Source organism: Lynx canadensis, chromosome A1 (genome assembly GCF_007474595.2).
Source record: "Lynx canadensis isolate LIC74 chromosome A1, mLynCan4.pri.v2, whole genome shotgun sequence".
Classification (NCBI taxonomy): domain Eukaryota; kingdom Metazoa; phylum Chordata; class Mammalia; order Carnivora; family Felidae; genus Lynx; species Lynx canadensis.
The window spans coordinates 172,943,730-172,961,425 of record NC_044303.2 but is presented as its reverse complement, the minus strand read 5'-3'; the positions used below and the strand labels follow the sequence as shown (position 1 = coordinate 172,961,425).

General features: G+C 41.6%; 1 protein-coding gene across 2 annotated transcripts in view; it reads left to right on the top strand.

Moving 5' to 3' along the window:
* MCC (MCC regulator of WNT signaling pathway) overlaps positions 1–17,696 on the top strand; it is a 319,889-nt gene that overhangs the window by 199,197 nt on the left and 102,996 nt on the right. For both annotated transcript variants that reach the window (XM_030326487.1, XM_030326470.1), the window contains exon 2: positions 4,924–5,037. Coding sequence is in view for 1 of the 2 variants with exons in the window: in XM_030326470.1 (XP_030182330.1) it covers positions 4,924–5,037 (114 nt within the window). In the remaining variant the exon portion in view is untranslated. The remainder of the gene's footprint in view (positions 1–4,923; positions 5,038–17,696) is intronic.

Genomic DNA, 17,696 nt, shown 5'->3' with positions numbered 1-17,696 from the left:
GAAGTAAGCTGCTCCATGACAGGACCGGCTTACTCACTCATCTGAGTGTCTTACCCACTACCTTTGATGGGGCTTAGTCTGGGAAGCTTGTTGACTTGAAACTTGTTGACTTAAAACTTGGCTGGGAAAGGGGAAATGGGCCTTTGTTGAAAGCTTACCTGGTTCCAGACACAACGTGTGAGTTATTTTTTTTTTTAAGTTATTTATTTATTTTGAGAGAGAGAGTGTGTGTGCGAGCAGAGGAGGGGCTGAGAGAGAGAGAGAGAGAGAGAGAGAGAGAGAGAGAGAGAGAGAATGCCAAGCAGGCTCCATGCTGTTAGCACAGAGCTCGACACAGGGCTCAATCTGAGAGAACTGTGAGACCATGACCTCAGCCAGAATCAAGAGCTAGACGCTCAACCGACTGAGCCACCCAGGCACCGCTGTGTGAGTTATTTTACGGATGCTGTCTCATTTGTCTCTATGGCAACCTTATAACAAAGCGATTAAATAAACTATCTAAAGGTAGTCCACCTACAAGTGGCATAAATGAGATTGGAATCCAGGCTTCTCTGGTTCTTTATAAATTAGGATTAGATCGACTTCATTTGCTAGAATACTTCAGCATAGTAGTGGCCTATACAACAGAAGTCTGGAGTCAACAGTCCAAAGGTGGTAGGAGCAAGTTTTGGCTCTCTGGAGTATAGACCTCATCTTTAAGGAGGAGGATGGCTGCTGGGGCTCCATCTACCACATTCATGTACCCCAAGCAGCAAGGATAGGGGGAAAAAAAGGGTATGACTTCTCTCAGAAAGATTTTCTCAGAACTCCCACATAGTATTTTTGCTTATGTCTCATTGGTCAGAACTTCGTCATACGGCTACTCCTAGCTCCACCTGCAAGGGAGGCTGGCAACTGGGATGTTTTAGCTGAATGACAATATGACCAGCCCAAAATTAGGGTCTCGTTCCTGAGTATGAAGAGAAGAATGAATTGGGAAGGACACTAGCACAGACTCTGGACGTTACATATGTTTTTTTCTCTTTGGTTAGTGAAACATCTTTTAATGGTACTTTATGGGTCATATGTCTGAAGCTCTGAGTCAAGGTAGAGGGCATTTCCAAACTCAGAAGACAAGTAAAGAGATCTCAAAAAATGGTATACGTGTAATTTTCCTATTACAGATATTTAACAATTTTGGTTACTTTTGTTAAATTTATCTTTCTAGAATTAAAACCCACTGTTAGTCCTTTTAAAAATTAGCCAGATAGGTGCACCTGGGTGGCTCAGTTGGTTAAACATCTGGCTTTTGAACTCAGGGTGGTGAGTTGAAGCCCCATGTTGGACTTTGAGCCGGGTGTGAAGCCTATTTTAAAAAGTATACCCAAAAAGACCTCTCGGCTTCTTATTTTTTAATACTTGCCTTGGCAGGACATAGGTTGTGTGATAATACTTGTAGTGTTGCTCTCAAACCCTCTAGCCTTTGAATTTGCAGGGATATCAAGAGGTCTGTCAGAATGAAGGGGAGCAAAACCCAAAAAGAAGGGAGGTCAAACTAGCTTTTGATTACTGAGTTATTGATGGGGGGTCTTCTTGTAGTGACAACTTAGCGTACTTCATGCTCAGTCATCAGGCAGTAAGGGGGTGCCGTCAGCCCGATTCTAAGCAACATGTCTGTTTTATCCACTCTGCCCCCCACTCTGTAGTTAGTTTCTGTTGAGTAACTGTCAGCAACATTAAGGAACATGTGTATATTCTACTTTGTTGTTGTTTTTAACTTTTGTCTTCTATCAGAAGAGCTGGTTGATAGGGAAAGAAGATGCAGCCAGGAAGAGAAAGAACCCTTCAAAGTTTTTATGCTTCAGCCATCATGTGCAGAATATATAGCCACAACTGTTTTGTTTCTTTAATACAGAAGCCTCTTTTATTTTTTTTTTTATTAAATTTTTTTTTCAACGTTTTTTATTTATTTTTGGGACAGAGAGAGACAGAGCATGAACAGGGGAGGGGCAGAGAGAGAGGGAGCAGAAGCCTCTTTTAAAAATAACACTTGGGGTGCCTGGGTGGCTCATTTGGTTGAGCTACTGACTTTGGCTCATGATCCAGGGGTTTGTGAGTTTGAGCCTCGTATCAGGATCTCAGCTGTTAGCATGGAGCTGGCTTTGGATCCTCTGTCCCCCCCTCTCTCTGCCCATCCCTCACCCATTCATGTGTGTTCTCTCTCTCCAAAATAAACATTAAAAAAATTAAAAAATAATACATATAAATTAAAAAAAACTTATTAAACAATTCTAACTAATTCTAATTCTTATTAAACAATTCTAATTCTAGCTAATACGTTAGAATGTTTATTTTTCTGTTACATTTTTTTTTCTTTTATAATCAGAGGGAAATACTTTAAGTAAAGTTTTCATCTACATAAAAAATTGAAAATTACTATCACGTACAACATCATATAGCGGGGAAAGGACACTGGTGGCCTTGGTGCTAGTGTTGAGTTATCCATAGGATTTTGAGTAAGCAAGTCAATCTCTGGGTTTTAGGTCTTCACCGGCAAATATGGAATGGGAGATGTCAAGTACCCAGGGCCCTTTCCCCAAACAACTACGATTATGACCCATGAGAGAGTCTACAAAACTTATGTGGCATCTGTGGCTTCTTGATTTGGAGTTTATGGAAAGAGTCCAGAGTGTGTTATCACCATAATTAGGTGAAATACATGCATCAACCCCAAATTTATACTCTTCTCTAAGAGAAGAATCTGTCACCCACATGGATTCTTAAGGAATTTGTGACCCAAAGAAGGTGAAGAACAACTGGTCTACTCTCATTTCATAGAGAGGCATCTTCCATCCAGGAAAACAAAGAGACTTGGCCCAGATGCACATCGTATGGATCTTCCTGGCAATCTGGAGAGCTGATAGGCCCAAAGGTGTTATCTGCTCCAAGCTGGATACTCTCCCCAGTAGGGATGACCCCCTGGACCCTCTCTGCCGTGTGCTTTGATGGAAATAACTACTCTGTGTGTCTCCTCATCTGGCCCAGTTTATGAAGTTAGTGTGGAATGTAGAGCTTCCTCTGTCAACTTTTCCCTCCTAATTCTCCCCCAAGTCCTTCAGGTTGTCCTTCCCCCAGAAGTAGGAGGGAGATGTGGGAGAGAGGAGGCATGTCTAGGTTTATATAGTTGGGATCTTTGTTTCCACTCCTGTATTTCTTAAAGAACATTTCAGCTCCCCAAGTATTTTATCCTTCTCTCCAGAGAAGTGGTAAAGCCTCTCCCAAGACTCGACAGAATGTGTAACAGACCACAATGTCTGACACTGAAAGAAAATTCTCAGATTGACAGTTCAGAGGCAGAGGGGGCAATCCAGCTGTCTAAAGGAGTGAATTTGAGTCCCTCTCCACCCTCCTGGAAGCAGAACAGCCTCAAAAAGATTGTACAATGGGAACACTGTGGTATTTGTGCTGAGAATTCATCACATAAAACCTTGTATCTGAAACCCAAAGTGACCTTTTTCTGGGCAGCCGTAGCCCTACATGAGAAGGCAAATACCACCAGATTGCCTGACATTTCCTTTTTTAAATTTCAAGCATTCCTAATTTCAGATCGGCTATTGATCTGTTGGTTTGCAGCCCTGATGCAATTAAGCGAAGTCACATTCACTGCTGTTCTAGTCTAACATAAACAACTGCTTTGATAGCCCAGACTCTGCCCTGTACATCCTTGTCCCGTACTCCCCCTCGCCCCCCAACAAACCTACCAGCCAACATGCAGTTGCAGAAAAGCATTTTCTAAACCTGAAATTAAAATCTTCAAAGTTGAACTGTGTACTGTCGTGCCATGTCCATCTTTAAAGATCATGTTTATTTGCTCACTCCTTTAACTCCCTCTTGGCAGAAGCTACTAAAAACCTGCAAGGAAGGAAGGTTTGTTCTGATTGCAGCTACTCACCCAAACATAGTATACAATTCAGCTGGGGAACAGTCTGAGTTCCCCCCTGGAACTGGTGATGAAGACCGATGAGAAGTAGTGACTCAAAGGGCCAAGAAGGTTGAAAGGTGTTGCTCTGGGATCAGTGTGTTGAACAGATCCTAAACAGATCTGTTTAAGCCATTGGCCTGGAAGGCCACAAAAGGCAGGTGTGGTAGCTGTTGGTGCAGCTGCAGCTCAGTGTTTGGGCTTGGATGTTGAGCAGATTGAGATCCCAGAAGTGCAGGGTGGTACCCCTTTGCTACTGCGCTGAAGAACATCACTTGTAGCTCCTGTTAACCTGAGGATGTTGGCTGGGGACAGAGATCTGGAGGGGTTCTTTGTTTGTCTTTTCCTAGCATCCTTATCAGCATTCTAGTTCTCCTACGAGAGGGTCTACTTGCCCAGAAGGAGCATCTAGTCAGGGTAGTCTGTGTGGGGGACAATGAGGAAAGATGAGCTGGCAAGGACCACTTTAAGAGGCCCTGGGGGGGGGGGCGGGGAAAGACCTCTCCCAGTTTTTCTTAATATTCAGCCCCATGGTCTGTCGGTACATGTGGCAATATGGGTGATTGAACTGCCCTATTCACCTTTCATATTTCCCAAAGGTAAAAAGCTAATTTGGTTCTCCCTTTTCCTTGCTGCTCAGGTTGAGAATCAGGCGACCCCACACCAGCTCTTAATCTCATTCTCACTGAGTAACTCAGTGAAAGCCCTGAGAATGAGAAGTGTTGCTCTCTGTCCTGATTTAACCACCAAAATTAGGTCCTGCTGCCCACACATAAATCTTCTCCCTGTTACATTTAGGGTGACCATATAACCTGGCTTGCCTGGAAGACACCTGATTTAATAGCACCCATTGGAGATGATGCATTTTTTTAATATGATCACACTAATTACAAGGAATGAAGGGAAGGAATGTTTCTGCCAAAGGATCTAACTAACCTTGTGCTCCTTTCTTTCTGTTGCCACAGCTCCACTTGGCAGCCCTGGCATCACTCAAGGGAGATATAGTGGAGCTTAATAAACGTCTGCAGCAAACAGAGCGGGAACGAGACCTTCTGGAAAAGAAATTGGCCAAGGCACAGGTAAGGGATCTGGAAAGTTTTTAGAAAACATTTGTATTTTTTATTTTAAGATAAAACACAGAGGGGCGCCTGGGTGGCTCAGTCAGTTAAGCATCTGACTCTTGATTTTGGCTCAGGTCATGACATGTCCCATTATCCTTGATTTGTTGAAACCATGGTTTCAACAAATGAAGAGCCGAATGCTTCATCTTTCCATTAACATTTTTCAAGTTCATTAATTACCTATAATCCTTGGAAATTGCCCAGTGAATTTTTAAAAATAGTATTACGAAATTGTGGATTTAAACATATTTGGGTTTTATTCTGTTGTAATTATTTTCCTTACAGAAACTCAAATCGTATTATCTGTGGCCAGTATGAATGTCTTGATGTTGGCTTTGAGTCTTTTGACATGAGTCTGGTAGTTACTCCAGACTCATCTAGTGCATTTTTTGTCCCAAATCTGGTAGTGACCATTCCCCAAGTAGCTCTTGTTTCTCTCTGCAGAAAATGATACTTCAGTACCACAGTCTGGGTGCAAAGGTTGCTTACTGCTTCTGGGTTAGTCATTGTTTTCAAGCTTCCTTTATTAGACACAGCCAGGGAATTCTTTATTCCTTATTTATTTAGATATTAATATTAAGATAAAATAGGAGTTCATACTAATAGCTGCAGTTTAAATTCGGATTACAAAGGCACTTTTCATTTAGCTTCTTGTATGTTTATCTGTATCTCCTTCCTTTCACGCGAAGAATCCTGGTTCTTAAGGTTTCAGAGGATGATTGAATTAGAATATTCCGTAATTACTTACTTGCTTCATTCCATAGTATATATGGTTTCAGAATAGGGGCACCTGGGTGGCTCAGTCAGTTAAGCGTCCGACTTCAGCTCAGGTCATGATCTCGCGGTCTGTGAGTTCGAGCCCCGCGTCGGGCTCTGTGCTGACCGCTCAGAGCCTGGAGACTGTTTCATATTCTGTGTCTGCCTCTCTCTCTGCCCCTCCCCTGTTCATGCTCTGCCTCAAAAATAAGTAAACGTTAAAAAATAAATTAAAAAAAAAAAGAATATTACTACCACTATGACAAATGTAGTTCCTGAGAAGAATTTAATTTGGTTTTTTTGTTTGTTTGTTTTTGGTTGCATTATGCTCTCTTCACTCCTCCAGTTACTTGCAGTTGTCCTCTATCCACCCTGCCTGACCATATGGCCATTGCAACTCATATTCTTCCCTTCTAGTCCTCATTTGGTCTTCGACAAGTAAATATATATTTCATGTTTACTATGGTCCTTATGTCAATGTTCCTCTGTGTGTTTATTGCCTGAAGCTTATTTTCTAGTAGATTCCTCAGGGAGGGCTCAGGGGAATAATCTTCACCAAGCTCTTGCTCATTAATGATGGTGCGTGTGTGCCCTTTGTACTCGAAAGGCATTTCTGCTAGATATAAAACCCTTGGCCCATCTTTTCTTTACTTGACTATGTCTCCTTATTCTTTTATTCAACACAGAGTGTTGCCCTCAAAGTCTGATAATACAGCTTTCTTTGCCTCACAAGACACTTACTCTAGACATCCATGACATATTTTTTCTTTATTTTTTTTAAGTCCAGTAATTTTACTAGAGTAACTTTTTTTAAAAGCTTTTATTTTTGGGTAATTTCTATGCACAGTGTGGGGCTGAAACTCAACTCTGAGATCAAGAGTCGTACACTCCACCAACTGAGCCAGCCACAAGCACCCCTACTAGAGTAATTTTTTTTAACCATGTTTATTTATTTTTTTAATTTACATCCAAGTTAGTTAGCATATAGTATAACAATGATTTTAAGAGTAGATTCCTTAATGCCCCTTACCCATTTAGCCCATCCTCCCTCCTACAACCCCTCCAGTAACCCTGTTTGTTTTCCATATTTAAGAGTCTCTTATGTTTTGTCCCCCTCCCTGTTTTTATATTATTTTTGCTTCCCTCCCCTTATGTTCATCTGTTTTGTATCTTAAAGTCCTCATATGAGTGAAGTCATATGATATTTGTCTTTCTCTGACTAACTTCGATTAATATAATATCCTCCAGTTCCATCCATGTAGTTGCAAATGGCAAGATTTCATTCTTTTTGATTGCTGAGTACCACATCTTCTTTATCCATTCATCCATCGATGGACATTGGGGCTCTTTCCATACTTTGGCTATTGTTGATAGCGCTGCTATAAACATGGGGATGCACGTGCCCTTCGAAGCAGCATACCTGTATCCCTTGGATAAATACCTAGTAGTGCAATTGCTGGGTCATGGGGTAGTTATATTTTTAGTTTTTTGAGGAACTTCCATACTGTTTTCCAGAATGGCTGCACCAGTTTGCATTCCCACCAACAGTGCAAAAGAGATTTCTCTTTCTCCTCATCCTTGCCAACATCTGTTGTTGCTTGAGTTGTTAATGTTAGCCATTTTGACAGGTGTGAGGTGGTATCTCATTGTGGTTTTGATTTGTATTTCCCTGATGATGAGTGGTGTTGAGCATTTTTTTCATGTGTCAGTTGGCCATCTGGATGTCTTCTTTGGAGAAGTGTCTATTCATGTCCTTTGCCCATTTCTTCACTGGATTATTTGTTTCTGGGTGGAGTTAACTCTTAATTTTAGTCATCCTGGTTTGATATTATCAGATTTTCTGTGTATTCTTTTGATTATCTCTTTTAATCTTCTAATGTCAGGGAAGTTTTAAAAATTTGTAGAGTTGAATATTAGTTCTGTTCTCTTTGATTTTTTTCTTCAAGGATGCTTATTATTTGTATGTTAGATCGTTTTTGACTGTTTTCAGTATCTCACTATCCATATCCTATCTCTCCCTTTGTACTTGTTTTTTCCTGTTGTCCATCTAATATTTGTTTTGGGACATTATATGTTGTGTTTATTCTCTCTTGTGTGCCTTCTAGTTTAGTCTTTATTCCTGAAATGCGTTTTTATTTATTTCTGATTTTTGTCTGTGTTCTGTTACTGAGTTTTTCTAATTCTGAATTACATTCTTTCATGTCTTATGTCATTTTATTTCCTTCAAGTCTTTTGGCTTATTTTGAAATAGTAGGCTATTGTTTGGGGCTTTTGAGGGTGGGGGAGATGTTCCATTTTTGTGGTATGCTTTCATGGTGTATAGGGATATTATTCTACTCTTTTTTTCTTTCTTCTTATAACTTTATATGGAATTTGACCTCACTACTTTTCCATTTTTTATTTTTATGTGAAAAATAGTTTCCTTCAACTTTTAGGAGGAAGGATTTAAGGTGGCTTTATAAGTTCACAAGGCTTAGTCTCCTGTTGTTTTCATTTTGTCAAAAGTAAGGCAGACTGCTCTCTGACGCTTCCTAGCTCTTTTCCCCTCACCTACTTCTGTTTGGATCTATTCCTTCTTTTGTCTCTGTTACCCCATTCTGTTCAGTCCTTTTTTTTTTTTTTTGAAGTTTATTATTTATTTTGAGAGAGGGGAGAGACAGAGAGGGAGAGGGAGAGAGAGAATCCTAAGCACGCTCTGCACTGTCAGCACAGAGCCCAGTGCAGAGCTCAATCCTGAGAACCGTGAGATCATGACCTGAGCTTAAATAAGAGTCAGGTGCTCAACTGCCTGAGTCAGTTCAATCCTGTTCAATCCTGATCCCACTGTCAGCAGTTTCTCCTCCTAGAAGCAAGTCCTGGGGCCAGTCTTGCAAGTTCTCAAGGACTAGCTGCTTTAGCTCCTTCAGATCTTAGTGTGGACCCCTTCTTTATTTACTCTTGGCTCAGGCAGAAGCTTCCTTGTGTTAGCTACTGTTCTTTAGTTGGCCCTCATCACTTTCCTATGTATACTTACTGATTATTTTGGGGTTTTCCAGTTCTCAAGTCCACCAACCTTGTTGCTTCCCTCTGCTTCTGCCCACTCAGACACCCTTCCGGGCTTGTGGATAGTGTGGATTTGTCCTTACTTACTTGTATTTTGTTGCTCAAGAGGATACCTTGCCTCTAAGCTTTAGTTGTGCTGCATAGGTGCTCTGTTTTCACGTGGGAATTCAAGAGAGATCTAAAAACCAGGCTGCCAGTCATTGGTCTAGATGACCTATGGAAAGTTTTGAAAACTCATGTCTCATAATCATAGATGGTTTTGAGTACGGAGGAAAGACCCTTTATACTTGAGATCATTTACTTCCACATTTGTCAGGCATCCCAGAGAGGTTAACTTGCTTAGTGAAGGTCAAGTGAATAGCTTAGCACCAGAGCTAAGACAAGGTCCCCAGTGTTCTTTCCTCATATAGGATGTTATTCAGATCAAAATTGTCAGTTTGTACTTAGGTGAAAACTTAAAATATTTTCCTTCTGATAGTAAAAGTAATAAAAATATGATAGGAAAAATTGGAAAGAAAGCATTGTAATGTTTCAGTAGTGGGCCCTGGTGAATTAAAACATGTTTTAATGTTTGTTTGTTTCATAAGGGTTTTTTGAGAGAGTGATTATTTTTGTATTGAAGAAAAATATAAAATAGTGTTAAGTGACCATGTTTTCTAATTTACAACCATCCAAAGTCAACTATTGTTATTAGTTCTTATCAGTGAGTATTTTTTTAAGAGGAAAGAAATTATGAAAGCCCTTAACTGGAAGCTGACATGTACTACAGCCTTGGATTTTTAAAAGATGACCAGGAGGGTATTTATTAAAATGTAAGACTACAAAGACAGAACATCTTGTGCAGAGGATGGTAGAGGATAATGGAAAACTTTTTTCTTTGCTAGATCAAGGATTGAGTCAGCTCCCTTTTAACTTACTTATGGTTAAGATAATCTTATGTAAGAGTTTTTGGTGGCTCGTTATATCATAGTGCCATTAATTGACTCTATCCTGTTTGCATTCTTATACTAAATATACTTAAAAATTATTCTCTGTTCCTTTCAATGGAGATGTCTCCCCAGTTCAGATACTGGGACCCAGAAAGAGAACATGAAAAAAAGGTCAGACTCGCCAGTCTCATATCTTTTATAAAATTAAGATTTATGCAAGAAAAAATAAGAACAATGAAATGGCTGTGCCACGCTTCCCTTGTTATATGCCTTGGTGAGTGATTGATGTTTGAGGCTTGACCAGATTGTGGAAGAGCAAGTTCATGCATACATTTATGCTCTGTGGCTTTAGTAAGTTTTACCAGCTCTCTAAATACTATGGAACCATGATTAAACTAAAATGCAAACAGTGGCTGTATTCATTAGTAATTTGCAAAAAGAGCTTCAACATCTGTTGAGTCACTATTGATGGTGACACTGGAACTAGATGAATACAGAAAGGTTTATTATACGTGGTCATAAAGTCAACCTGCCAGTAGAGTTCTAAGAATAAGGAGCTTATATCAGTGTGATGGGGAAGGCAAAGTACTTCTGTGTTTATTTTCTATTGTTGTGTAATAAGTTACCACAAAAACTGGCTTTAAAGAACACATATTTATTAGCTCACAGCTCTGTGCATCAGAAGCTCAGGTATGGCTTAACTGGGTTCCATGCGTGTTTGTAATCAAGGTGTTGGCCAGAGCTGAATACTCATCTGAAGCCTCAACTGGGGAAGAGTCCACTCACCCATGTCCTTGGCAGAATTTATTTCTTTGTGGTTGTAGGATTCAGGACAGTTTGTTTTTTCAAAGCCATCCATGCAGAGAAAGATTCTAGAATAAGTCTGCTGATAAGACAGTCTTACATAATGTAATGGGAGTGATGTCCATCACCTTTGCCACATGGTATTATTTAGAAGCCAGTCACTGGTCCCATGCAGGCTCAGTAAGAGGGTATCACACAAAGGAGATTCAGGGATCATAAGGGCATTTTGGAGGCTGTTCATCACAACTTCCTGGGGGATTTGATTAACACATAGACACCACTATTAGCTTATTCCAGTAGTGATAATCACCATGCTTCTTGAGCTATATTTGTGCCAGGCGTGTGCCAAGCATTCTGCATGCTTTATCTCAGGGAGTTCTCATAGTGACCTATGGTGCAGGTACTAATAACATGGCTGTTTTATGAATGAAAGAATTAAGGTTTAGGGAATTTGAGTATGTTGCCTGAGATTATGTAGCTAGAAAGTAACCAAGAGTTAGAATTTGAAGCCAGGTTTTGTGGGAATCCACAGCTGTACTGATCCCTGTATGTCTCTTAAGCTGCCCAGGCTGCTCTTAGCATCCAGAGGGGATCTCGAAGTCACGAGGAGGGGATGATGCACAGGTCCATTTGGTTTAAACATCCCTTCCATCCCAATCAAACAGGCGCATAGACACATGCGTGCATTTGCACCAACATTAAATAGCCTCATAGGGAACAGCCTTGTGGGAAGCTGGCAAAGATCATATATAGTACTAGTTTGATGCTTTCAGCATATTTGCTATTTATTTAGTACCAACCATTTTAAATTGCTGCATTTTTAAGTGCTATAAAATGATAATTCAAACAAGCTTTTGAATCCCTTTGAAATGAAGTCAGTAGTAATACAGACATTTTCTTGTTTAAAGTTTTTTTTTTTTTTTTTTTTTTGAGTTTTTGAAAGAAAGAGCATGCACGTGTGTGAGCAGGGGAGGGCAGAGAGAGAGAGAGGGAGAGAGAGAATCCATGCTAACAGCATGGAGCCTAAAATGGGGCTCGATCCCACAAACCATGGGATCATGACCTGAGCTGAAATCCAAAATTGGACACTTACCGAACTGAGCCAGCCAAGCACTCCATAAAGATTTTTTAAAAATGTTTATTTATTTTGAGAGAGAGAGAGAACAGGGGAGGTGTAGAGCAAGAGAGAGAGGAGAATCCCAAGCAGGCTTCACATTGTCAGCATAGAGCCCAGCATGGGACTCCATCTCACGAACCCATGAAATCGTGACCTGAGCCAACATGAAGAGTCAGACGCTGAACTGACTGACCCACCCAGGCGCCCTCAGAACACTTTCTATTTCTAACCCCTCTGTCTTTGGAAAGCAAGTCTTCTGAATTTTCTGCCTCTTGGCTTTTAGGAAGAAAACATAAATAGTTTTCATTAAATGTAATGGAGAGAGAGTCCTTTCTTATCTCTTTTTCTCATTGTATGAAATACTTACAGATGTGGTTGGCATGCATTCTCTGTGTCAGGAATGTTCTCTATTCCTTTCTTACTGGTTTTAAACTTTTCTTTGGTAAATTGCTCTTGCTGTTTTGCTCATCAAAGGCATTTCCATTTGTGCTGGGCCTCTTTGTTTAGTTGGCCTTGTTCCTCCCACCTTCCCCTTGGGAGGACCTGGGCCAGGCCTTAGAATGAAGATGAAAATACCCTTAGTAATATTACTGAGACCAATCCATTGTGATCCTGAGAGAGTAGCATTACTTCTTTGGGTATTTTAAAAGGGAGTGGTGCTGACCCCCTTCCCCAGGACGGTTGAGAGGGTTAACAGATGAATGATGGCATTGCAGTTTTCAAGAATGGAGTTCATAATGCTCTTAGGTTTGACAGCTGAGACTAATGTGATGATTAAAGATCAGTGGCCTCTGTGGGGGTAAGATAAAACCCAGTGAAGAACATTAACAAAACCATAAAGCTCCTTAGCATCAGCACATTGCACAGGGTTTTTCCAACAAGGGCTCAAGTTCTCAGACCAGTCTGTCTCAAGGCTGACTCATGGCTTTATCCCTGGATTGCACCAATAGCAGACATGAGACTAAAGGGTTTTATTCTTGGTGGTTGTAATGATACTGCTTGTTTTTAATAAACATTTTTTGCATATAGGCAGTTTCACCAATATATGTGGCTAGACATAAGTATTTATATAGATTTTAAATTTGCTTCATCATCAAATAGGAGAGCTGATACCTAGGGAAAATGCTCAGAGTATACGTTAAGTGTCAGGATGAAATTCAGGAAAAACGCAATTTCATCCTATCCAACCCCAGTCTTTTTTTCCTTGCCTTTCAGACCAACAGTTGGTAGTTGTAGGAGCAATCCTAATGATTCTGACCTCCAGAAACTCATGGCAGGCAAGATGCTGCAACCACAGGCTTGCTTTCTCTGCTGTATTGCAGGATCAGTCCAAAAACTGATGAATACAGGCTGGGAGGAGGGAGAACCCTGGATGCAATTCCCTGGGATCATAGGCAGCATGTTGTTTGAGACCATTTCTTACTTTGTTCGACTGAAATCATATGGAACGTTTGTGTATGGTGAAGAGAAGAAAATAATTTCTCACTTGGAAGTTTTGCAGGAAGAAGCTGCCATTCCTCCCTGTTAAGAAAGTCATCGCTGAGTAACTGACTTGGGCAGCTAACGCTGGCTTTATGGGAACTGGAGGGATCTAGAATGTCCTGTCTTACAGCCCTGTGTGTCTGCTTTTTTATTTCGGTGCTCCAGGGGGTTGAGGAGAGAATTGTCTGGGTTTTCTACTTCTCCTCTGATATTGGAAGGCATAATACTTGGTGTTTCTTGGAGTTCAACAGAGGCAGGTCAGGGAAGGGGACCAAGGAGGGCGACTCTGGTGCCCCTGGAGATCTTTAGGCAAATGGTACAGAGACCAGCCCACAGGTCAGGGATCTGGGAGGGAGTTGAGGGGAGAAAATTGTGGCTACAATCGCTTTATCCCTTTGATGGCATGAACAGGAATCAGAAAGATTTTTCAGAGGGTTCTGCTTGTCTGGGATATAACAAATCAGTAACTTTACATTTAATTTGTTTTCATCTGTAAAATGGTTGTATCATCAGAATATGCAGTGATAACACATAACCGCAGATTTGCAGTGGCTTAAGATATGAAAGGTGTATTTCTGGTTCCTTGCTAGGAGCTCAGTAGTGCTGGCATAAAACTCTGTGTGGCATTGTCCTCAGCCAGCCTCCTAAGCTGAAGGCCTTCCACCGTCTGGAACATTGCTAGCAGCCATGGCCTGGGAAGGGAATGTAGCAAATGCTGAAGGAGCTGGTAAAGGCTTCCAGGCGCAAATGGTATCAATTCACTGAGATCTCATTGGCTGAAACAAGTCACATGGCCATATCCGGCTTCATGGGAAAGGGGAAGTATAATCCCACCATGTGCAAGGGTGGAGGTGAACCAGAGTCTTGATGAGCGCCCCTGCTGGGTACTGCAGGGGTGCTGGCGCTTATGGGATGCACATCCCACATGGTGGCTCCGGTAGAGCCGCATATACATAAGAAAATACTGGAGAGAAATGAACACCGTTTGAAAAAGGGTTTTATTCATGGATTATGGAGAAAGTGGACATCTATCATTTTTTAATGTGTATAAAGTCAAAAAATTATAATCATAGAGGTAATGCTCCTTTTTCCTGCTTAGTTGTCATTGTTGTATTACCTTCTCAATTGAGGGTTTACTGTGCTACCTGACCCTGGGTGATTCCTCTGTGGTGGTATGATATGCAGCTTGACCTCGCCTGTGCCCCTGTGAAACAGAATGCCTGAAATCACACACCCTCCCAGGCTAAAAAAAATTGCTCTCACAGATCATGAAAACTGAGGGTGGGGAGAGGCATGGGTCAGTAACAATACTGGAGTGTGATAATAAAATCCGGCATGACTTGAACAAACCAGGCTTGCCCGTGCAGGAGCTTGCCAGGGCAGGAAGGCATGTTCGTGCACAGAATGGCTGTGTCTGTCCTGGGTGCCGCTACTCCTCTTCTACTTTTCCTGCACCAAAGTGTCCCTTGCTGGGGTTGGTCTTGTGCAGCTTTATGAGGACTATTTAACAAGGGTGTTTTGTTGGGTTCTGTTGGCTCCTGCAGGTCACGACTTGTTTTCTCCTGCCCTGTTGCTCTCATGGGAGTTGTGGTGCAGGCACCGCAGCTTGGAAAATCTCAAGGGATTTTCACTAAGCTTGGAGATGAGTGCCTCAGTATATCTTGGTCTGGTTGCAATGAGTGTGGACAGAATGGGTGAAGTGTGTTTAATGTGACACCTCAAGGACACATACAGATGGGGCTTGGGCAATGTCTTCTCCAGCCATTCATTCACCTTGAGGCTAAGAGGATAATTATTTTCCAGTGTTCTCTTGTCACTGTGTAAAGAATCCCCAGAGTACCTTTCCACCATCTCTCCTCCCCCCAACCCCCACTTTTGTCCTCCAGCACAGAATTCCACCCGGAAGCTGTGACTACAGTTTGCTTCAAAGTATGTGTCATAGTGACCCCCACTGTGGCACCCAGCACACCATCTTAAATGTTATAGGGAATCGAGACATATCTATTATTTGTAGAGGAAGAATTAAATTACAGAGGCTTTCCACTATTTTAGGAAACCATACTTATGGAAAAAAATATAGGAATGTAAACCAGATATCTTTGCCTTCAGCTAGGAATTTTTTTTTCTCCAATATATTCTTGTTGCTACTCCCAAATGAACCCGTAAGTTCCAAATATACATTCTGAGTCTTTTGTCTCCTTTTAGCTATAAGTGCCATTCTGTCTGAATCATCAGGCTTCCTGTTGTCTCTTGTTCATACTCATACCCTCTAGGCAGACTCCCCAGTTAGAGGCAGGAGCGAAGATGCTTTAGTCCCAGATAACATGCTCTCATTATCTGGGCATTGGCCATCTGCTTTTCCAGCAACCCGGATCTTGCCTGTTAAGTAGCTCACAACAGTCACCAGGGATGCCCAGAGTTGTCTTGGTGGTTATCAGTTGATCGTGTGCCTTTTTCTTGTATGAATGTTTGCACACCTTCATTTTTAAGTGAATCTGGCAGTTTCTGGTCTGCCTTGGTGATGGTAGTGGGCTGTTGACCTCTGAAGACTGTGGAAGAGGAAGAGTGAGTGAGGAATTGGTGGGGAGGGAGAGCTGTTAAGTTTGTGAGGGGAAGCCTTTCACAGTGATTTGTAGCCCTACAGAGCTGAATATGGAAAAGCAAAGAGGAGGAGCCAGCAAGATGGCAGGAAGAGTCGTGGTGGAAATGAGATCCAGGTCAAACTGGGCATGATTTTGTAATTATTTTAAGATCTAGAACTGGTGATCTTCATGAGAGTGCCAGCTACACTGACACATGTACATACCACATACACACACGTGCACACACGTGCATGCACACACACACAATTTGAAGGTGGGAATAAAGACTGATAACAAAAACTCACAGATACTTTGTGGGGATGGAGAAAAACAGTATTCTGCTGTGGCTATGTTCCAAAGAAATGTGAGCCTTTTTCACTTTTTGACAGACACTGTCTTTGACACCCTGTCATTTTGTGGACTTCTGTTGTCCCTTGTAAAATATGGTGGATCATGGATGAAAAGCATAATTTCATGCAAAGAGTACTTGAGGCCTGTTACAGTTTTGTTCTGTTTAGGAAAGCTTCCCTGTAAATGGGACTTAGACTCACCTTTCATTCTTGCCTCTCCTTCCACTTATTTCCTGAGCGTGTGACCTTGAGTGGACATTATTTGATGTTGCAGGTTGTCCCTAAGAACAGAAATTCACATCACTATTTCTGTGAAAGCAGCTGTCGCACCAAAGATCTGTGATACAGCTTCCACAACCTCCTTGCCTTCAATCTTGCTCCTGGAGCTCTGAGCAGCCCCCAGGAAGTTACCACATTAATACTGATCAAGTCGTTCGTAGGTGTGGTCCCTGCCGGGATATATACCACCATATTTATCAGACTTCTTTGCTGTGTATTTCTGTTTCAGTATTGATTTGGGCTTGGTGTAGTGTTCTGCTTATCTTTGAAGGCTTTTGTCCCTGCCCGATAGCTTCTGGGTTACACCATGGGAAACCACAGATTTAGGGAGGTAGGAGGACAGTGGGACGTGGTGGGTGAGAAGTCTTACCCTTTTCCGTCTGCCACTAGCCCTGAAGGTGCAAAGCTGGCAAGTACATATGGCTCTTGGCATTAGGAAAACCTTGCTGAAATGAAATTAAAATTCCTCTGCTGGACAGGAAATTAATCAGCGCTGAACGCAGTAGACAGGGACAGAAGCTAGATTCCTTATTCCATCATTGATGAGTGTTTTATTGTTATGCAAATGAGATCAAATGCTCGGTGACTGGTAGGACGTTGAGGAGGGGTTAGAGAAGTGAAAGAGATGAACAGGTTCCTTAGGATTTAAACTCTAGCTTCAAAAATGTTTTTATAGCATCTGCTGCCTCTTACACCATCAGATGCTGAGCAAGGGAAGCGCCTCAGTTTCTTCTGTCATTGTTTCTGCAAAGCAGCCTCCTTGACAGTGTGATATATTGCGATTTATTCATTCCATAACGCTACTAGATCACCCACAGTGAAGCAAGCCACATGCCAGGTGTTAGGGCTAAATTACAGAATCACCTAGTCTTTGCTTTGCCAGAGTTCATAGTCTGGTAGAAAAGGATATTGGAAAAAATTAAGTCTGCAGATAACTGGCCAGATAGAAATAATTGTCACACCACTTAGGACTATTTGGTTGAAAAGCAGCTGAAATGTACCCTAGCAAACATCAGCTAAAAGGGTACATAGAAACTGAACAGCCATAAAGGAATGTGGGACGACAGCTCAGGGGTATAGGTCTCAGGAACTAAGGGACAGTCTTTTCAGGACCCTCAGTCAAGTGAATCAACTCCACGCAATCTTAAGTCTATTCATTAAACATTCCCAAAAGAAGGTATTTGATGGATCCAGCTCAGACCACTTGCCCACTTCTTGGAGGGGGGTGGAAAGCAGGAGACTTGGATAATGCCACAGAGATTGCGAGCAATGGCAG